Raw genomic sequence first — 24,637 nt, 5'->3', positions numbered from 1 at the left:
GCAATATGTACAAAAACTGTTGTGTCATTGAACAAGAGGAAAACTGTACACTATTTACCTCTCTATAGATACACCATCTGTCTGTACATTGTATGGACCAACCATATTTTCTGAACAAGAAAAAAGAAAATAATTATAATGTTGGTTTAACGCCCGAGCAGCAATATTTCAGCTATATTCAGGCGATGAACATGAAAGAGATGATAAAAAGAACATGAAATGATGATGAAATGAAAAATGGGATAGGACACAAGGATAATGGGGTTGACAAATTTTGATTGCCACTGGAAATAGGGAGAGGTGGGTAGGGTCAGGCAATTTAGCCTCCTGTGGTGGAGCCCTATGGTTCCTACTCCGGGAGAATACCACAGTAGGATTTTTTAACGTGCGAGGAACGTGGCATCTTTCCCAACATGGTGCACCACTATGGTTTGCGGTCAGGTTTTCCGTATTGTAGCCTGACAACCCCAGCATGTAACACACCAGGGGTACCCCATTCCACCACCTAGGGCACACAACCCAGTTGCTCTGTGGGCAGAGTGCTCTAGCCCCCGGCCAGGGTTCTGAGCACTATTTAGTCGCCTTTTACGACAAGCTTAGCGCTGCTGCAGGCCTATTCTTTTGACACCCGGAGCTGCACGGGTAAAATTATAATGACAAATATGTTAAAACACAAATATTAAAACAGTTCCTAAATTAAGACAAGAAAACGCCAAAACTGTCTTTAAGCCAAATTGTTCAGAATGGTCAAGGCATAATGAGTAAGACTGATGTCTTTTTCATTATAAACTTTTAGGCTTCATCATACTGTTGACTATTTTGGCCATCCCTATATTGTAAAAATCTATTATTTCGATTTGTATTTAATCATCAAAGCTAGCAAATGTTTTTTTTTACAATAATATTTTACATTATATGCAAGTAGAGTTGCTATTATGCTATATTTATGCTCCTGAATGAAGGTGCAAACCAGATATTGATACATTTTCTGAACATTTATAGTAGACTCAGTTAATAGAATTGTGTGAGTCTTCAATGTGTACAAAATCACCGAGCAACATTTGAAGAACATTTGAGTTACAGATTACACAAAGTTTAGGTACCCCCTCAGTGTGACAGTGACAGACTGACAGACAGAAGTTCCAAAATAAACTATACATTGCCCCTAACAGGACTCATACCACCAGCAACCTGTTGAACACTGTACACTTGGATCAATGTAGATACACCATTCATATTGGACACAATTTTATTGGAGATAAACTAAGCACTTTTGACACACGATTTTGCTGCCATTACTCCAAACCACAATCAGTTCTATTTTTTTTTTTGATAACACAATGACAGAATATGACTGCAAATTTCCTTTAAACATAAATTCCTGACAATATAAACATCCCAAAATGGTAATCTTACACCCCGATTAGTTTCATAACAAACCTGCAAGTCGTTGAGGAGGAGTTGCAGACAACACATGAAACAAAGTTTTGCTGAAAAACTCCTAACTTAAACAGCTGTCATTTCTACATTTTTTGTCCTGTTCCTGACAGTATGCACATCTCAAAGTGGTTATATTATATCCCACAAAGTTTCATTACAACGCAGCAAGCTACTAAAAAAAGTTTGGACAGACAGATGGATAGACAAGGTGAAATCTACATGTACATACTATATACCCCCAAACTTTGTTTGCAGAAGTATAATAAACTTAGTTGATAATTAGGAAGTAGATGTCCCACAGGACCAAAATCGGTAGTTGTGGTTAGGACCACAAGCTGAGGCTGCATACCAAATATCAAGTGGCTACTATCAGTAGCTCCTGAGAAAATGTTATGAAAATTCTGGTTACAGACGGAATGACGGACATAGCTAAAACAGTATACCCCACCCCCTCCACAATCAATAATTTTTTGGTACATTTTTCATGACACGGTATATTAAACAATACATGAAGGCCTTCTGTAAGTCTTCGATGGTAATTTCTGTTCTGGCAGTATCCCCTTTTTCCCTGAATTTAAGATTTGATTTTCATAACAAATGATTATTCATGTCTAATCTCTTATTAAGTTCTAAGTTTCTTCTACAGTTCACTTGCAATAATGAGATAATGCCATAATTATTAAGAAATGCACAAAATGAAAAATGAAAAAAATACTGACTCATGTTAAAAATAAAAAAAACAGTCCGACAAACTGCATGTAAAACCTCAAACTGATCTCCCACTCAATTAAACACCCATAAAATTATAAATCAATTACCCATTAGACTTTTCATCTTAACAAAACAAATTACCAACAAATTAAGTCTTTTAGTACAAGGCATAGAGACTTCTGGTACACGTTCTAGTCAAAACATTCATTATAAAACAGATGGTTTCTTAGACTTGCGGTAGATCTTCAATGTTTCTACACAATTGACTAGTGCTGTCATAATTTTCTTACTAATTTTCCCAAAACTAAATTGGAGTAAGTGTATCAACAATTCTAAAATTAAGGCAGAAAAATATATCACATAACATTTTTAAGAGTAGAAATCATGTGACTGTCCATTTCATCTAAATAGAAAAAAATGTAAAAATAGAGTGAATATAAATTTGTTTATACCCCCCACCCCACAAAAACCCCCAAAGGATTTCAGATACAGTCAAATCTGTTATAAATGACCTGTTGAAGGGGGAACAAAGTCATGGTCACATGACTAAGGTGATGTTTACATACAGGTTAATTTTACATATCGGGTGGGGGAGATGGCACCACACAGGGACATATAGCTCAGACATCCAGATAAGGGGAGTAACTGAGTAATTACCCAATTAAAATTAGCAAAAACCATCATGTCATCAAAAGACCCACCAGCAAAAAAATTAGAAACCCTATTTAGAAAAAGTTGAAGGGTGAAAATTATTGTTCGAAGAGGCCATTTCCAATTAAGTGCGAAAGAATAAAAATATATTTGGTAGGAGCCCTACTCAGTCTGTTTTTCTTCCTCAAAGTTGATTATTTTATAGCATTTCAATGTGTTTTATAAGTCTTAGCATGAAAATTAGTTCTATGAACTGCTTACTCATCAATTACTGAATTCATATCATACTGAAGGAAGGATATTTTGCTAAAGAAAATTACAAAATATGATTTCCCAACATCATTGAGAAAAGAAGGGTGACCAATTCTTATCTGGAGCTCTGATAGCTTAACTACAACAGATAATTGCAAAGACAAATCAGACTGTTGATTGGTTAATTGACTTACAGAGTAAGTGATTATTATTTTCCAATAGCAATGCTACATGTAGTAATTGGTAGATATTTCAAAATTTCTGCTTTAAAGGATGAGAACAATTGAGAGCTTGTTCAGTGAAGCAACTGCCCACACGTGAAAGCATATCACCCTAAATAATTACATTATCTGAGCAGTGTTGATACATTTAGGTAATATAATAAATTTTGGGTATAACCTGGCTCAAAAACCTCCTATACCTGAGGCAACAATTGGAATCTGAATTCTACAAATTTTAAGCTACTACATGTAGTTGGCAATAGTAGCACTATACTACACTTATGGACCAATAGCTTTGCAATATCAAATTATTTTAAGCCAAATACAAAAATATGTAAAATTTGCAAAATCATTTGATGGGCCAGTATAACCTGACACACAAAATTGATTTCACTTTGAGGTAAAATAATTGATGTGAAATAAACTGTTCCCCAAAATCTAATTTTCTGCTAAACTCAAGTTATGTAATAATAAATAATTTGATTGAATAAAATCAATTTTTATTACCATAGAAACCCTCCCATCAAGTCATAAATGTTGTTTAAATGTTGTTACAGGGAAGAGTGTCAAAAATGATTTTTATGGAAATGAAAAGGTAATCATGGATAAAACAAACAAGGCAAGTGTTATTATTATCAACAAAATCAAATTTGTCCAAGGCACTTAAACATAATATACTTTGTGTGTACTGATGTCATTCAAAACACGACAAACCAAGGGATATATGCCTCACCTTCATCTGTCTTAGACATCAGTGTCAGACCTAGGAGGAAGTACTGGGGGCTGGAACCCCCTCTTTTGTTGGAAAATTTAGTTAATTACTTAAAAAATTTGGGGGAAAATGAGCAAATGATAATGTGCTGGAATGTCCTCCCCCCTTTAATTTTCAAAACCTCTGGCTCTTGTGGTTCATTCTGTGGCCCAAGGTTTAAGTATTTAAAAGTACCCCATTCATTTTTAACTTGGAAAATATGTCACGTTTTTAAATTGGGAAATTTGAAATAACGTTACAAAACCTTGAATTTGTAGTTAAAAAGAATAATTTTGTACAGGATGCCAAGAAGAAGATAAGCCATAAACAATTAATGGGTGTAGTTTTAACAAAAACACCATATTCTACTCTACTACAAATTGGGAAATAGTTAATTTTATTTTTGATTTTTTTAGCCATTTTTCTGACAAATTGAGAAACTCTCATCAGGGGAAACAGCCTTATATCGGAGGTAATCTAAGGCAAACAGAATCACTGGCAGGTGATTTTTTTACCAGAATAAAAATCACAACAAATACAACCAACTAGAAAAGGACTCCAGGAAACCTATATCCATGGTACATGTGTATGTATACATTTTTACACTACAGAACTTTGTGGCTTGGGATCAAAATATTTACCCAAAACATACATGTATTACCGTGTATAAGTACATACCTTGTTCTGGAAGTCTGGAAAACTTCGGTAATGCTATGTCTACACCTGAAACACACAAAATATAACAAATTTTCTATCAATATCATAAATCTCAATAGGGAATGCTATAGTCTATTCAAAATAAATATAAACAAAACTTGCAATATATATATATATATTGCAAATTTGTGTTAATATTGTGTTTTTTTCTCTCCATGAAGAGAATTTGACATGTTTATGTTTGAATTTATAATGACCCAAAATACATATATAGTAAATTCAGTTCTCATTTCTCAACTAATTTTTAAAAATTTACCAACATTAACTTTCCAGAACAGTGAAATCTAGCTACACATGCAATCTAGTCTTTGAAATTAACTACAAGTCGGACGGCCCTGGGCATCGCTTCACAAAGCTTTGATAGGACTTATGTGCATGTAAGTCCCATTGGTTTGTTAAAAATTTATGTGTACGTAAGTCTTATGAATGCTTTGTGAAATCAGGTGCCCAGGCCAGTAGAATTAAGTACAGTAAGGCCCATATTTGACCCCCTGCATGACTGGAAATTAGAAATTTGAAATGGAGAACTTAAGAATGTTAAATGTATGGTTTAACATATTCAACCACATTTATAAGCACATAATCTTTCAATGTTGAAATGTGATATCCCGAATTGGAAATATGCAAATTTCTATCAAATACGCTGAAATTTGGCATATTTTGGAACATTATTCAATTTTAGAGTGCCTTCACCAGCTTCATCCAAAATAATTGTTTATAATTTTTAAATGCCATTATGATAGGAGTTTAAATCAGTCAAGATATCCCTGGGTCACATTGACAAAGGCCTTTGAAAATAACGAAAGTAGCAATGAAAATTTTTATTTTACACCATTTTGTTGGTTTTTGAAGATTTTAGGCTTCCATAAAACTGACAATTGATGTAATTGTGAAAATTTATAACCATTTTAAAACAATTTAATCATCCATTAAACAGTGCATATATTGCATTTTGTCATTCACATTTTTTTTAAAATAGGGGACCAAATATGGCCCTTATTGTACCTAATCCTTTCTCCAAATGGAGAAATATATTGACGGAAAAAAGCAATAAATTTCTACATTCAGCTTGTGTTCCAAAAGTGAACGGTAAAGGTTGCAATTCTATTCAAAAGCCGTTAATTTGGGTGTGGCTTGTGTGTGTAAATTACTGCCCACCTGAAGTGCTGTAAACAAACACATGTAACATTATGACGTGTAACAGCTGTTTTCATTCATTTCAGTTGCGGGAATGAACATCAAATTCATATTTAATAAAAATATTTAATGTTATGTTTTAGAAAAGCAATACTATATTCCGCAAAAAATCACACATGTACACGGTAGCACTTGCCATGTGCACCATCATTTATGAAAACAAACAATAACAATCGTATATGAATGAAACGTTGTGTCCATGTGTGAACACTGCAACCTTATATTGCAAGCAACTATTGCCATATCTAATATCATTCTACTTAATTCGCCCTTTCCTTCATTATACATAATACAGAACACAAAGTTTCGTTAGCGATCATTTCAACTGACATAGCGTTAAGTGACTGTGTACAGTCAATTATGGACAAATATGGCGGGTCTTCAGTTACCGTAATAGGTCACGAAAATTGTAAAAACGGTACCGTAATTGTCCTATTCGAAATAAATCACGAAAACTCCAGTTCATCATTATTGGGGTAAAATAATGCGGCATAAATGGTTAGCCCGTGGTAAAACAATGATAAACTGGAGTTTCCATGATTTATTTCTTAATTAGTAAATATCACATGTAAATTCAGCAACATTTATTATCAATGAAATAATTGATAAAATTGAAATAAATTTCTGGTATAGATTGATGAAAATATAAAAAAAAGAATTAAATTAAATTAAAAAAATATGAAATAGATAAGTTTATTACCTAATTATAAGGTTTTATCTTGTTTATTAAATATACACATATTCTTCTCTATTTTCAAAATTTGTTCAGGACAGGGCGATCTATTGCACTGTCGATGTACTATTGCACTGACCCCATAATGACCTTTGTCTAAGCCTTTTGATTGGTTGAACTTTTTTTAAGCGCTTCATTGAATTGGAATTAACACACAAAAAACTTGTGTGTAAAAATGTAGATGTGACTCTCGTCTGCCAATTCGTAAACATGGAGTGGTCAATTTCCTATTCCTGGTCGAATGGTTGTCTCTTTGACATATTCCCCATTTCCATTCTTTATTATATCTCATAGACAAATTAGGTAATAAAACAGTTATTAAATGGGTTGGTACTGAGAATGATCAAGTGTTCAATTGCACTCGGGCGTTGGCCTCATGCAATAGAACACTTGATCATTCTCAGTACCTCAGGACAAATGTTCTGGTCTATTGCATCCAACCCATTTATTAACTGTATATTATAAATATAAATTTATACATTTAGTTTTAATTCACAATAATTGTATATATTTTGTAGATCTTGAATAAAAGATCTTATTTACCCTGTATGTAATGGGTCATTTGACTACTTGACCAATACCTTTTCTGAATGATACACAAAAGATTAGACTAAAATACAAAATTAAGTTAAGATTCAAAATAAAGATTGAAAAGTACACCACGAATCGGGGAAGGTTTGATTTTGGATGGGTCCAAGTTTTGATTTGATAAAGCTTACAGTAGCACACATCTTTGGAGATGCATAAAAAATTTCTGCAAAGCTCGTTGCAAGACAGATCTCAGAGACCTGATGATTTTGGACGGCAGAACTGAGCATAACATGAGAAAATTCTCAGAATATTTATTTCTAAAAATTTATGAGTCAGAAAATTTGTCTTCAAATGCTATATGGCTTGATTATTTATTTTCAATATACCGCACAAAAGAATGTGGAGGCCAGAATATTTCTTTCCAAATATTTTCAGGCCAAGATATATATCTACAAAAACTGTCAGGTTCCACCATCAGAATCAAATTGCTGCCTACTAAGTCTCTTTCTTGATTCGACACAGAGGTATAAGATAAGACAGACCTGTAAGAGAAAGGCTGAAGAAATCCTTACAGAAACACCTCACAAGCTCATGGTAAATCGAAGTTTGCAGAATATATCATTCAAAACTACACAGAGGCAACATTACATTATCCTTTGGTAATTTGGTATGAGCCAAATCTTGATATTAAATGGACAACGAACGGTTGCGAGTCATTTCAGTGAACTGTTCTACAACCACCATTCAAACATTTTTGATTTCTTGGAAAAGATCAGACTTATCTAGACTAACAACAGTCTGATGATCAGAGCATCAGCTCATCTGATGGTTTTAACTATAGCCCAGAAGGCCAGTGTTAGGCAAATAAGAGATATTCAGAAACAGTATATGTCAAGTGATATAAGCCGATACGAGTATGTGAAGCTCATAGCATACAGAGCTCAGTCTGTCATTAACTTGTAAATCATGTAAAAATAGAATCAATTAAATGAAACTTTAACCCAGTGAACAGTACAAATAAAACTTTAAGCATCCCCAGGCTACTGTGAGATTTCATTATAGTGGTACATGTAGTTGAAATAAACCAAGCAATTGCAAGAGAACTGTTGAACAAGAGTAGCATACAAGTTCAGACAAAACTTATTGAAAGTTAAAAATGGGACAGTAATTTACTGACAAATGCAAGAAATAACTGAATAAGTAGTAGCCAATTCACTCTGACTAATTAGTGGATTATTTACTATAAATCTAAACTGAACTCACTGCATTTGAAAGAACTAAGTATAGTCACCTGGAAAGCTATATATTTCTAGTACGCAAGTCATTAATTGTTGCCACTGTGCATGAGAAAACAGAATTCACAAAATTTCCCATTTTTCACAACAACAAAAAAAAACAAAAACAAAAACAAGAACACAGACTTATATGCCTTTTCTGGAATGGAAAAAGGAAACTTCTTATTTCCTGTGCCTACAAATTGTAGAGATTTAACTTTCCCACATTCACCATGTACAATGTACATTTATACTGAATTCATATAAAATCAGAAATTTCTAGAACACAATTTTGAGGTTTGTATACTAAATTATATTTGTACATGAAAATGATATTTCCTGCCATAAATAATGTAGGATACAGAAAATAACTGTCTATACTCATACTGTACAGTATATGTATATTATATGTAGAAGTTTGACCATATTTTCTAACTGGTTGTAAACCAACATTTCCATAGTAAACAAAAACAATCTTCTAGCCACAGGAAGGATACAGCCTCTATAACCTAAAATGGCTAAATCACTTTTCATGTTAACTTGTTATAAGTCAGCTTTTGGCTATACATGTACTATGTTTTCCTAAGTAAAATAATTACAATCAAAACAACATGATCTGTAGTGTGCAGCTTGATATAATCCCAAATGACAACCACACTTGATACATCACTTTGTTTGGATTTGTGTCAAGCAATTGACATGCAAAGACTGAATATAAACAAAAAATTTGAAAATGAAAATTCATCCTAATTTTGACAATGGTATGGTGTCGGCATGTACTTTGCCTATAGAATTGAGCACTGGGAGATTGAACATTCTTGGTGCTATTTAACTTACGAGCACTTTTAAAATTTAGCAGGTCTATGCTTATTCAGAATATATATAAAATCTGAAAATATAACAGTTCTCCACGGATGGCGGTAATATTTTGCACATAACCTGTGACGTAAATAAATGATGCAACTTTACAGAAATTCCAAAACATGATTGCCTTTCCTGTCTTAGAAAATTTATGCTTCGATTTGAATAATACAGCCAGGGCTATATTTGTCCAAGGCAGGTTACGTTCTTGAACAGTAATTGGAACAACGAAGAGAGATGTGTAAGTACACTGGTCAGTGCATGCAACCTTTCCCGAACTATTCCATGAATATCGTATGGAACAGAAAAAAATAGGAGTGCACTGAAAACAACTGTATATTTTTAATGATAAAAATTAAAGCTGAACTATATTTGTTTATTGATCCTGATGAGTGTAAATTTCTAATTTTCTTGCTGCAGAACTTCAATTTTAAGGCTCTTTCTGCTGAATACCAAACGTATTCGGGTTAACAGCTATCACTGGGGACCATCTCAAGAATGATATTTTCACACACCTGTTGCTGTTGAGCTCACTTTGTGCTCACTATCAGTGTTTAGATGATGGCATTTTCATCTTGTGATATAGCCTTAACCTCATTCATCACAACACACGATCAGTGAACAATTCTATACTCATTTTAAGCCTTTTATTCGCAAACTTACATTAGAACCATTCATTTTCCTCAATTTTTCAATATTTTGGCTTTCTAATATCATGTATTATCAATATGTACCATAACTTTTGGTAAATAATATAAAGTAATTTGTTTTGCCATGTTAGAGAGGATTAACATTAAACAGGTAAAAGAACCAAATCAAAGAAAAAAAATCATCCTACATTGTATATATAAAAGGATGATCTACATGGTGCAGAGCTCTACCCCTTAACCTCATAACTCACATTCATGGGTAAAGAGGTTCCAAGATGGTATGACCCAGCTTCTCACAAGATTCCACTGGATGTACAAATGTACATGTGCTGTTTAAAAAGAACATATTGTCGGTGTCAGGACACTACTTTTATGCTCTACAGTACAGCCATATATTCACCAAGGAAGGCCAGATTTATAGGCTGTCCATTTCCTCTAGAAGTTGCCAATTGATATAAATGTCGGCTGAAATAACTGCAACACTTTAAAGCAATACTATAATAACGCTATTATTACGAAGGACTATATGTTCAACAGCAATTGAACATTACAAAATAAAACAGGAGGATACTGGTCATAAAAATCTATCTAGGAACATACCGATTCAGTCTTGGCATTGATTTTCCATTTGGAGGAAATGTCTGGCTGTGTGAATTAGACTGAGGGGTAAAAGATGATTATTGATGACAAAAATGGTAGATGTCGTTTAGAATATTAAGATATTTTACAGTCAATACCATATGGAGAAATATAATCATTTATTTAGGACACTGGTGTCCCTGCCTATAACATTACTGATTTGAAATTGTCATACAAGAAGTTGATGAGTAAACAAGAGGCTCTCAGAAGCCTGAATCGCTCACCTGGTTAAATTTTTGCCTTTTAAGTGCAATAACTCTAACAAGGAGTTGTCAGACAATTTTGACTTCATTTGATTCATTGGACACACTTGTAAGCCTTATAATAGGGATCATTTCAGCAATTGAAAGCTATTGGCTAAACCTAACAGATTTGAAGATGTATGCAAAAATCTGCTGTCTGACCCCATTGTTCTATTTTTAAAAATGGCAGCCATGTTTTTTCAGCAATCAAAAATCTGTCATTTCGTTAAGGATACCCATAAAACAAAAATGTTAACTTTCATTGAATTCTGTAGAGCAGTTTCTGAGGAGAAGATTTTTTAAAGTAATAATATCATAAACAGAAAATATGTCCAAGAAGGGCAATAACTCTTAACATGGGTCAACAAATTTTCACCAAAATTAAACTACAGATAGATCTCTTCATGCTGAATAATTTTACCCCATGTCAGATTTGGTTAACCCTAACTGTTTTGGAGATATATGCAAAAATCTGCTGTGTGACCCCAATGTTCAATTTTTAGTAACAGCGGCCATGCTTTATAACAGATCAAAAATCCAAACAGCCATTTTGTTAACAATGTCCTTTAAAACAAAAAAAACAACTTTCATTGAATTCTGTAAAGCAGTCTCTGAGGAGAAGATTTTTTAAAAATAATAACATTAAAAACAGTAAAAAACGTCCAAAAAGGGCAATGACTCTAACATGGCTCAACAGATTTTCACAAAATTTTGACCACAAATAGATCTCATCGTGCTGAACACTTTTACCCAATCAGAATTCAGCTTAATCTAACGTTTTGGAGATAAATGCGAAAAACTACTGCCTGACCCCTATGTTCTGTTTTTAGTAACTGCGACCATGTTTTTCAATGGATCAAAAATCCTCACATCAGTCTATGCACGATACCCCAAGAAACATTCATACCAAGTTTGGTTCCAATTGGTCAAGTGGTGACAGAGGAGAAGAGTTTTGAAAGAAATAACATGAACTAGAGGCTCAAGAGAGCCTGAATGGCTCACCTGGTTAACCATTTGCTTATTTGAAAAACTTGAGGAATGAGACAGGCTAAGTTAAAATTAACTAAAATTATTCATAGCATTTTTATGACCTGAACCAGAATTTTGCTAAAGGCAACAATTTTTGAATTTTTTTTCAAAACCTGTCTTAAGACCCCTAAGTTCCATTTTTAGTATAGGCAGCCATATCTATTCACGAATTAAAAATCACAAGTCATTTTGAGCACAATACACTAAAGAACTAATATGCTTATTTTCATTCAATGATCTTAAATGGTTTTAGAGAATAAGATTTTCAAAGTTGTACATGTGAAAAAAAAAAACAACAACAAATCTGTTTCAGGGGTTGTAACTCCTACATTAGTCAATGAATGGTTTTGAAAATTTTGGCATGGGTCCTTCTCATGATGCTTAACAATTTTACCCCCGCCAGAAATTTGCTAAAGGCAACGGTTTTTGAGTTATTTGCAAAAAACTGCCATCTGACCATTTTTTCGTAAAGGCGGCCATGTTTTTTCATGAGTCAACAATCCCAACAATCATTTTGTGTGGGATACCCTTCGGAACATAAATGCCAACTTTCATTGAATTCTGTGCAATGGATTTTGAGAAGAAGATTTTCAAAGTTGCACATGCGAAAAATGCAAAAAAAAAACAGTTCCAGGGGCCATAACTCGTACATCGACATCTACATCCACGACAACATGACAATGGACACCAATTGATGGCATAAGCTCATTTGGCCTTCAGACAGGTGAGCTAAAAATGGCAAAAAACGTTGAAAAAGGGCAATAATTCCAACATGGCTTAATAGATTAAAATGAAAATTTGACCACAGATAGATCTCATCATGCTGAACACTTTAACCCCATTTCAGAATTTGGCTAAACCTACCGGTTTTGGAGATATATGTGAAAAACTACTGTCTCACCCCTACGTTCTATTCTTAGTAATGGCAGCCATGTTTTTCAATTGATCAAGAATCCCCATATCAGTTCTATGCAGGATACCCCAAGGAACATTCATACCAAGTTTGATTCAAAGTGGTCGCGTAGTTTCAGAGGAGAAGAGTTTTGAAAAATTGTTAACGACGACAGACGCCAAGTGGTGGCAATAGCTCACATGGCCTTCGTCCAGGTGAACTAAAAACAGTACATGTGCCAAATTTCAAATCATATCCCTAAATAGTTCCCAACGTTTAGCAGCATGAGTCATGAAGTTGCATGTCGTTGTGCTATTTACATGTATACCCCTACTCATATACATGCAGAAAGTTGATATCAGGCAGTAATCAAAATCATAGACAGCCAAGAATTTTGCTCCAGAATTTTCACCTACAAAAATGTATCTTTACTTCTGCTGTTAAATAAATTCAGAGTTCCACATAAAATTGATATCAGACAGAAACTTACAAAGCTTTGAAAATCACTATGAATTGGAAACAATTTCAATCAGTAGTAATTCAGAAAACTAAGATAGACTTACATTATGTAGGAAAGGAAGAATGACATGGTGATTACAAAAAAACCTCCCACTCAGTCATTGAGTGGTAGCAAGAAGTACATGTATAAAACTGACCAGTAAAAATAATGAAGTTTGTATTTTATGTACATGTAAGTTTATAAAATTTCCTTAATCATTTCAGACCCATAATTTAATACATCTGACAATAATTCATTAATGAAAAAAAAACGGTGCATTATAGAAGTAATATGTTTGTTTTACATATATTCAGTGTTAGGCTCTCCCCTTTTTAGCTCACCTTGCAAAAGACCATGTGAGCTATTGCCATCATTTGGCGTCTATCGTCGTCCGTCGTCCTCATCCATCGTCTTTAACAAATGTACAAAACTCTTTTCCTCTGAAACTACTTGACTGATTAGAACCAAACTTGGTATAAATGTTCCTTGGGGTATCCTGCATAAAACTGATGTGGGGATTTTTGATCCGTCGAAAAACATGGCCACCCTTACTAAAAATAGAACATAAGGGTCAGACAGTAGTTTTTCACTTATATCTCCAAAACTGTTAGGTTTAGCTAAATTCTGACATCGGGTAAAAGTGTTCAGCATGATGAGATCTATCTCTGATCAAGTTTTGGTTTTAATCAGTAAAGCCATGTTGGAGCTATTGTCCTTTTTCAACCATTTTTGCAATTTGTTTTGCTATTTTTAATATTATTTTTTTCCAAAATCCTCTCCTCTGACATTACTTGACCAATTGAAACCAAATATGGTATGAATGTTTCTTGGGGTATCCTGCATAGAACTGATGTGGGGATTTTTGATTCGTCAAAAAACATGGCTGCCGTTACTAAAAATAGAACGTAGGAGTCAGGCAGTAGATTTTTTAATATATATCCAAAACCGTTAGGTTTAGCCAAATTCTGACATGGGGTAAAAGTGTTCAGCATGATGAGATCTATCTCTGGTCAAATTTTGATTTTAATCTGAAACTACTCAACATAACTAAAAATAGAACATAGTGGTAAGACAGTAGTTTTTCCACATATATCTCAAAACCATTAGGTTTAGCCAAACTCTTTCAATTGCTGAAATGATCCTTATTATAAGGCCTTCAAAGGTGTTCAGGGATCAAAGTTGTCAGGCACTCCTTGTAAGAGTTTACTGCTTTTGAAAGATGATTTTTTTTTTACAGTTTTCAGCCAATATCTTGAAACCTATAGTAGATAGAAAGAAACTTTCAATTGCTAAAATGATCCTTATGATAAGTTCTACCAAAATCTTTTTGAGTCAAAATTGTTGAACATCTCCTTGTAGAATTTATTACCCTTGAAAGACAAACTTGAACAAGGTGAGCAATTCAGGCTCCTGGGAGCCTCTTGTTTTTTTTAATAATTTAACTACATAAAGTTGATATTAGTGCACATCTTACAAAGGTGTTATAATATTAATGACATTACCCCTACACAATGTCATTTGATCTTACCACATACAGAAAGATAAGATATACAGTTACGAACATGACTTAGTCCTTAGGCAAACCAATTATTTTTTATCTAGTCAGGTTACTTTGGCATGATAACATACTATATTTTTATCATGACTATTTCCTATGCACCGTTTTTTGTAAGGGCCATTTTATAGTTTAATACAAGTCAATTTAGTAAACACTAAGAAAACTGCCCTAAAAAAATTCAGGCACTAGATAATGAATTAGATACATGTAAAAACACAATGTATTGTAACAAAGGTTAAATTAAGGAATTATATTTAGTTCATAGAGGCTGAAAAAATGAATTCAATTCTGGCATTTCAAAAAAGCATTTTTTTCTCCCCCCAGCCTTCCACAAAAAAAGAGAGAGTTGATCACATGGATCCAATGTACTAGTAGGTTACATGTAGGTGTCCTCATTAATTATTAGTACCAAGGTGCTAATGTTGTGATGTCTATATGTGAGACAGAAAAGACTTAAAGGAATAGACAACATGGACACACCAGATTTCTTCAATATAAGTTCAAACAGGTTGTATAACTTTTAATCATGATACATGTAAAAACAATTAAGTCCAATTTGTACAGAAACAATGAACTTGCATGCAATCAATTTACTGTTAAGTGTTAGTCTCTGCAAGAATCAGGCAGGGGGTGAAACATGGTATAAAAAACACCATTTTGAAAGTTTAATCTTGACTATTTGCACCATCAAAATCAAGGAAAAGAGACAAGACTTTCCATATCACTTAGGTAAAATGAGTTATAATTTCATGAAATGCACTGAAAATGAACATTTTATGGGCAGATACATGTATATATTTAACTCTGTCAAAAACTTCATTTTTCTAACAATCTATTGAAAAAATTTCTGAACAAATCCAGTGATGACAAGATCAAATAATGGTATTTTCAACTAGAGAAAGCATCCTTGAATGAAATTATATTGTCAGATCAGTGGGTTTTTGACATTCATGTTTCTGATTTTTCCCATTTTGTTGATTTTTACAAAAAATTAACTTAAAATATTTGTTCACATAGTCATAAAATTTCAGAGTATATTAAAAAAAATTCTGATTCCAAACATCATTTCTTTTCAATCTTAACTGCCTGCACACTACCTTAAAATAACTACATTTGTAGCTTAGACAGGTGATAGCAAAATAATTTATTTTCAAAAGAACAACACTGCCTCTGTTCATCAACTTCAAAAGCTTTGGATGGGAACAATGTCATTATTGTAAGTGGCAATGGTAAAAAAAAAAGAATTTACATGTATCAAAGTAGAGGAAAATCAATCGAATGTTAATTCTGTTGAATTCTGAGAAAATTATCAAAGAAATAATATGATGTACATGTACAGAACATGGCTTGATACAACTACAAAGGTCAAACCCTGAACAGTTGGAACAAGTTAATATTGACAAAAAATTCAAACTTGATACTGCTCTCAATTTGGATTGTGATTGAAAATTTGACACAGCACAAGAATGACAGTAGTTATAGAACAGTGAAATTTGCAATAAGACATACAAAAGAAGCAATTTATATGAAGTAAATGAAATGTATTTTTCTAGTCCCTACATGTATTTGGTCCATAATTTCAAAAAGCTAAAGGAGTTAGAAGAATGGAACCTTGAGATACAATTTTACACTGTACTTAGTTTACACAATAAAAACTTGTTTCTGGTTCATTTTTTGTCCTACAATAAAGATAATAATCCCTAAAATGCAATCAAAACTTTCCTTTTTGGTATGGAAACTTGTAGCACAACTAAATATTGATCCATTCCCTTTCACTCAAACAATAGTTTGGAAACCAGAAAAATGCTTGTTTTCCCACTTCTCAGCCCCTATTTCATTTTAGATCATAACCCCTAAAATTAATTGCAGTAGTACAAACATAGAGATCCATACCTGCACAGTGGAGTTACCAGTACATGTACATTCATTGTAGTTAATTTTATGAAATGCTGGTTTTTGGCCCTTGGTTCTTAAACAGTGGGGCCATAACCCCCAAAACTACATTTTAAGTTGTTGCACGAAATATAAGTTAACAGAAAGCAACAGGGACCCTGAGCACAAACCATAGTGATGCACCGTGTTGGGACAGAGGCCACGTTCCTCACCATTAAAGAACCCTGCTGTGGTATTCGATAGGAGTAGGAACCTTTGTCCACAGGAGGCTAAATTGCCTGACCTTACCCATCCTTCCCCTTTTTCTAGTGGCAATCAAAATTTGTCTACCTTATTATCCTTGTGTCCCATCCCATTTTTCATTTCATCATCACTTCATATTCATTTTATCATCCATGTTCATTGTCTGAATATCGCTGAAATATTGCTGCTTGGACGTTAACCCCAACAATCAATCAATCAATATACTACCATAGCACCATATCAATATTGGGATAGTGTAACAACTGATGAAATCATACAGGTACATTGTACATGTATTTTAAAATATTATTTTTTAATTTCTGACTCCATTTGTGTTGCATGAGGACCTCAGGGAAGATTAGTTCTTGTACACTAACTGTGTTACCTTCTCAAAATAAAGTTTATTATTTGTTTATTATTAAAATGTTCCCCTTAAATTATGATGGTAAGATGACATTTGTACAAAGAATGTATTAAAATCCGAACTGAACCCAGAATAAACCAGAAACTCGTCCAAGCAAAATTCCTTCAAAATTCCTTCAATCATAACAATTTATACTGGTACACTTCTAAGATGGATAAACTGAAACCTTCCCAACCGAACAAGGTTTAGATAGGTTTCACTACAGATTAAATCTAAGAACAACAAATAATTTCAAGAATTATTAGATTATTTAATATTTTTTCAATGAGATGAGAAACTCCCGCGAGTTGAAAAAAATACATAAGAATCTGTTTATCGCTATTTTGCTGAAGTGTAAATTATTAGTTTTCTTTTATTTTCAGTTTTCCCGACCTAAATATGTAAATTTTATTAGCGCTGCAAACTTTCCTTTCGGGACTATTTTTTGGCGACGTGCTGCTTGACGTCGCGTAAGTTATGCAGCTGTGATACCCGTCATTTGAAAAAAATTTGGTTAACTATGTCAGTCGCATTTAAAATTTGCAAAGTAATTTGGGGATTTATTCATTCTAATCGGACAAGTTACTGTATTTTATCATTTTCCATTGTAGACTTGAAAATTTTACCACAAATTAGGCATTATTTAATACACAGTAAACAAACAGATGGTTATTTGGGTTGTCAGATATTCCTATGCTGTTGCTTGTATGTCACATGAGGACATAGAAACTAGCGATAATTTTCATTCTCATTCCACTGGCGTGAGATTGAAAATTATCGTACAGCAAGATCAAAGGGACTTTTAACAAAATAGCGATAAAAAATATTATCAAAGTGTACATATGCATCTATAAATACTCATTCTATCCATCATGAAGAAATTGAATTTGAATCAAAGTTTGTTTTTGTCTGTAAAAACATATCTCTCCCCTATCCTGCAAACTGTACTCAGCATTTTTGGTTCAATAGTTTAAGAGGAGTTGCACTGACAAGGTAATTTATGAGGATTTTGCACAAATTTCTATATATGATGTTCTTGCTACATACCAAGTTTTGTAAAATTTGGTTCAATAGTTTCAGAGGAGTTACGCTGACAAGGTAAGTTCAAAGAGACATACACGTAACTCCTACAGAAATTAGGGGATCAAAATTTCCTGGTAATATGCGCAACTATATACAATGTTCTTGCAACATACCAAGTTCCGTAAAATTTGGCACAATAGTTTCAGAGGAGTTGTGCTGACAAGGTAATTTATGAGGATTATGGGCAAATTTCTAAGTTCAAAGGGGCATAACTCCTACAAAAATTAAGAGATCAAAATTTCCTGGTAATATGCACAACTACATATCATGTTCTTGCTACATACCAAGTTACCTAAAAATCAGTTCAGTAGTTTGAGAGGATTGCATTGATAAACTAAGTGATGGACATACGGACAAAAGAACAAGCCACAAATGCATGTTCATGTACATGTACACTGCACATGTAAAAAAGCCTCAAAAAGATTTAAAGTTAGTAATGTGTTTTTCTTTTGCAGCTTTTAAAGGGGAAATCAATTTATTTCATTTTCTCATTATAATGACTGCTCTATCATAATAAGGAAACCCACTTTATTTTTTGGAAAAGGGGTCACATACAAATGTACATGTACTGAACATAGTAAATTTTTTCGACTTGGCCATTAAGCCAAGATGATTTTGTACACACATTATCTGTTGTTTGACAATTTTACACAGATAGTGAAAAAATAATTAGTACATAATAAGTATTTTTTTACCTGCATTTAAGCTGTCAAGTTTTAGTGGCATCCCTTGTTGAGTTGCAGCTATCAATTTCAATGCAATGTAAAACTGGCTTCTTCCAAAGTGCCCAAGTCTTTTGGCCCCACATAATTCTGATATCTAGAAAAAGATTAATAAGATTAATATCAATACATATAGCTGAATTGTTGCTTCAGCTGTTTCTCCTGACTCTCCCCCCCTTTTTAGGAGGTAGTTGATTATCTTCCAATGGGATTAATGTTTTGAAAATCTGCCATTTCAAACTACACTACAGTAGCTACTGTCAACACAAAGTTTAAAGGAGACGGGACACAAAAAGTATCATTTATAAATGTTTATATTTATAAAAACTATAGTATGTTTAGATATGAGGGTAACAAATGTTTTCTCAACAGGTTAGCTCTAAATAAAGTTAGAATGATTTATTTGCGTTTTCATAATGACCTAATTAATATGCATAAATGAAAACCGGAAGGAATGCTCACTTACCATATATGGAAGTGCTACATCATTGGCTCTCAATCTCTATTTGAGTGCATTGAAAATGTATACACGTGCCCGAAAAAAACAAAAAAAATCTTTGAAAATAGCATGTATACATGATGCAGAGTGGTCCACTGATCTGTGTATGAGTACAATAATCATGTTAAGAAAGTTAGAAGACTAAAGTTCTTTTTTGTTAGGCATACATCCCCGCAAGGCGAATACACAACTACTTTGCACACTACATGCATTTCAGGACTTGAACAGAAAGGTAAAACTATTTAGTGACACTTTGTGTATCATTCTTCCTTTGCCTGGTAGACTTAATTATTGCCATGAGAGAGTGTGGGCGGCTTCATTTATCTTTGCATGCTTCGAGGACTCATGACACAGGTGTTGACACAGGTGTTTGACTTCGATATAATTGAAATATAATTTAATTTCTTTTGTTTTACAAATTTTGAAATAAAACAAAATACATGGAGAATTGGACACAATACACAGTTTATAATAGGTGACCATAGGTGAGTTTAAGGGAGCTTTTCTAGTACCTATGATATTTTTTATAGGTCAGTTAAAATATTTAATTTTAGCAAAAAAGACTGAGAACCCAAGGAAGCTTCAGCACGAATCTCTTATGGGTTTTCAAATAAAATTATCAAAAACCAATAAAAAATAAACATGTTCATATCATCCTCTAGCTGTACATGTGGGGACTTCATCCCTTGGACAGATACACTTGTCAGGAGTAACGTTCCGTAAAAAGATGTGAAATCAATATTTTTATGAAGATCGAGATCGGAACATTTAAAATCTTAAAATATGAATTAAATTTATTTTATGTAAAAAGTTCAATCTTACATGACTGAACATAATGAAATGTTTCTATACAATCTTTGAACAAAAATGGTGTCGTCTCGATGTGAATAGTCTAATCTTCATACATGTAAGAGTTTAATATTTCTATCATTTTCTTCTGGAAGTGATTTAAATTGACACAACTGTACAACTGTAAGTATTTATTCGCTTGCAAACCACAACTTTCAATATTCTCACTCTCAGTTGTAGAAATAATGTAAAATATGCAGAAGTCCCCCGCATTACAACCACTCGATCTATGAATTGAGAACCAATGATGTAACACAATCACGTGACCACATGGCTAATTAAAATTCATATGACTTAGATCATCCTGGATGATGAATCAATTTATCTTCAATTAAACGACATAAGTGACTACAAGGAGCAATTATATCATATATTTTAGGTGTAATAAATCAAATAAACCAAAATTGAAAAAAATAATTTTTGTGTCATGTCTCCTTTGATTTTCTACTCTTCACATTAGAGATAATAAGAGTAGAGTCACAGTGTCTCCACCAATCATAGTGGAGTCACCATTTCAAAATATGCTAGTAGTCTAATTCCTCTGCTTACATGACCAAATATATTTAATGATTTTTAAAATTTAATAGCATTTCATTTATACAGTGGGTTCCACTTACTCACATACCTGTTTACTGCATAAAAATTCAAAGAACAAAAACATTTCCCATCTTATCCATGTAAAAGAATCCTCTTATTTGAATAACGTAAGACCAATCAAAGCGCCGATGAGATATTTATTATCGGTACTTGAAAAACTTTATAATCCGCTGATGGTAATTTGTTCTTTCTGTATTTCCAAGAAGATTAATTATTTACAACAGGGTCAGCGCTTTCAACACAACAAGAACTACACATCCATGGCACACAATACTGATGATTCAGAATTTCAATTTCAATTTTGTTTTCTTTCTTTTTTCGTTTCATTTCAATTTTAGTTTGTTTTTCAATGTGTAATCTTAACAACCTATTTTTAGTATTAAACATAACCAATCACATGGAATCCATATATGGATATCAAAGGCATTGACAAAATATAGTTCAAACTTTCATATATGTATTTAATTTTTTCTTTGACTATCAATCATGTAAAATATAATCATATACTGTAAAAACGGGCAATGTATTTATACAAAATAATTAATTTGATACATTTTAAAATTTATCTGCCAGATATCTTTTGCAGAGAAGGTACTTTTAAGACGGTTATCAACCGGAAATCCTTTTGATTGACATCAGATGGTTTTAAAACTCAGAAGTCACATGACTTTCGAATAAAAATGAGAAAATTACTCTTAATTGCATGAATATTTTTCCAAATTTACTTAACAATGTACCTACATTGTACATTTGTAAATAGTAAAACAACAATACATTGTTAGTGAAATACAAGTACCTCAGTTTTCTTAAGAAATTTGTTTTTACAACATTTTCTTTTTCTTTTGACCAGACACTAAAGCGGGAATCTACATGTAAGTAGACATGCGGAAAAGAATATACCCCACTTAACCATTGAAAACTATCAGGTATTTTCCCTTGAAATAACCATTTCTGTTAGATGCATATTCCTGTTAATTGAATATTTTTTTTAGACAAATAGGTTATGCGACTAACGGGAATCCACTGTAATTAAATATACAGAAACCATAAATGAAAAGTATTGGAATGAAGAAATAATAAATTTTATATCAGTTTTTAATTTAGTGGAGACAAAGTAGTGTAAAATAGGGACTCCACTGTGAAGAGTGGAGAAATTTTCGGTTAATGGTAGTGTATATTCAGAATTACACTAGACCATACATTCTTTAACACTCTTTTTTAAGCTTCTCATCTTAATGAAACAATTTCAGAGGGAATAAGATAAATGACAAATGTGGCAATGCCCCATGAATCAAAAATGTACATTGTAGAAACTACACATGCACATTTTTGTACAGGCAATCAGTTACTAGAAAAGTTACTGGACTTTCAGTAAAAAACATGAAGTTGCACTAATTGTCTCATAGGTACATTAGTCTAAGTGCTGAGAGGGTCCACCATGCATCCTTCACTCATTTACCTTATGGGTGATTTTCAGGTACATGTACATGTACCTTTATACCTCTCATTACCATATTAATTTGACGCCAATGAATATTTTCAGAAAGCCAAGATTTTTGTGATTCAATTGGATGAGAGTCTTAGTCTTTCTGGGACAGAATGTATAAAAAAACTAAATACATATAGGTATCACAGGGTTTTAGGTAGGATTTTGAGGGCTTTAGTCACTTTTGCGTAGAGCACGAACGACATATTGGCAGCAGAATTTGGTAAATAGTCAGTAGTATCATAAACTAAAGACATAAACACTCTTAATATATTCATTTTAAGTCACAAGAAAATAACTTATTTTCTATAAGAAAACATGTGTTACTTAATGAAATAAAATAATTACTATTAGAAAAATAGTAAAATAGAAAATTTTTTTACATCATGACAAAGCTTTGATGCATTCAGTCTAAAAATACATTGTAGCTACTATTTGACAGAAGCTACTATTATGGTATGACCTGACACTCAACTAACAACTAAACAAGAGAAAATCCTCCTGTCCGTTGCCAAACACCACACCTCAAAAGCCCTCTTCAACCTAAAACTCCTCAAATCATAATGATGGAGACAGATCTTTAGAAGAGAATCGATTGATGAAACCTCGAGCCTGTTCCTAAGATAGGTCTCGATCAGATAGTACCTATTAAATCCCCTCTCAGTCAGCAGAAGATAACGCAGAAACTAGACAGATAGAAATGAGGTTGGCCACATTGGCATAGCCAACTGTAGAATGTTGCACTCTGTAAGCGGTTGCTGTGTGATATCTTACTGCTGGGTAGTAATTTTTTAGTGACCTTTGACCCAAGATCATGAGTAGAATTGAAGATGTTCATAATCATTGTGAATTCGTTTCAAGAAGAAAAGAGAATCGTAAAATATTTAACGTTGATTAATACTTCCTAACTGTCCGCTATTAAAATTAATTTATGACCAGTCACACATCGGAGACATTGTTTTTTGTGTGCATTTAAATTTCTAAAAATAGATAACTACAGGGGCTGCTCTGGCTTCCAAAATTCTGTCGCCAGAAAAATCGCCAGCTGCCATTTTATGTCGCCAATTTATAGAAATTAGAGCCGGGGGTGGGGGGGGCAAAAAAAATCATACTTTTTTTTTTAGAATATGACAGTATCAAGACCACTGATGAATTATCTGTCAATTCATCAAAATAACCTCTCCATTCATGACATACATGTACACAAGATTCACTCTTGACGCATGAATGAAGCAGGTTTTTAGTTCTAGTCTGTCACTTTCATATGCATAAAATAATGAAGTACTACTCCAGAAAACAGGTATTTTATTTCTATCAAGGACTTTATTGCTTTTCTCACATAGTCCCTGATTTTAAAGCATTTTCACCTTTGTCCTTACAATTATTTATCTTACAATATAATTTGATTTTTTTTTAATTTAACAAACTGGATTGTTTTTTTCCTGATAAAATTTCTAACAAACTACATTTTGTACCATGGACCATTAATTGTGTCCCTGTTTAATTATCTTGGTATCAGAATAGTATTTCCTTAATTAGATTTTGGGAATCCCCATTCTATTTGTTTACCGATTTTCCCGCCAAAAAGTCACATGGCCAAAGTGTAAACAAATGTCATCCATTTTCTTTCATCAATTCTTTAATTTCTAAGTGTTTAGACACTTCCTGATGGGATAATCATTGTTAATTGGATTTAATTTATTCTGTTTTTAGGTAAGTCTTTTTCTGAATGTATCACATGGTTAGACAGGGCTGTGAAGGTTGTATGTAGCCGCGTGCACATGGCCATATGTGTTTACCTTTGACCAGATGATGAGAGTTTTGATTGGCTCAATAATATATTTACATTCGACTGACACCTCCCAGGAGGATATTGTCAGTCACGGTTGTCTTGTCTGATTACCGTTAATTGCCTTCAGTCGTAAATTGGTCATGGTCAGTTAACTCTGACCCGGTGCCAACATAATTTGATAATTAGAGATAATATCCCTTGCTCATAAACTTCCTGTCAATT

General features: G+C 33.2%; 1 protein-coding gene across 5 annotated transcripts in view; it reads right to left on the bottom strand.

The window, feature by feature from the left end:
• LOC148613497 (ralBP1-associated Eps domain-containing protein 1-like) overlaps window positions 1-24,637 on the bottom strand; it is a 54,957-nt gene that overhangs the window by 28,047 nt on the left and 2,273 nt on the right. For all 5 annotated transcript variants that reach the window (XM_088586814.1, XM_088586818.1, XM_088586817.1 and 2 more), the window contains exons 2-4: window positions 19,166-19,289; window positions 4,705-4,749; window positions 59-110 (exon numbers count right to left, since the gene is read on the bottom strand). In XM_088586814.1, coding sequence (XP_088442940.1) covers window positions 59-110; window positions 4,705-4,749; window positions 19,166-19,289 — 221 coding nt within the window. The remainder of the gene's footprint in view (window positions 1-58; window positions 111-4,704; window positions 4,750-19,165; window positions 19,290-24,637) is intronic.

The sequence above is a fragment of the Perna viridis genome, chromosome 6 (genome assembly GCF_037379345.1).
Source record: "Perna viridis isolate PV_CMFRI_1.1 ecotype Kerala chromosome 6, ASM3737934v1, whole genome shotgun sequence".
NCBI lineage: Eukaryota > Metazoa > Mollusca > Bivalvia > Mytilida > Mytilidae > Perna > Perna viridis.
This window is presented reverse-complemented; position numbering and strand designations above follow the sequence as displayed.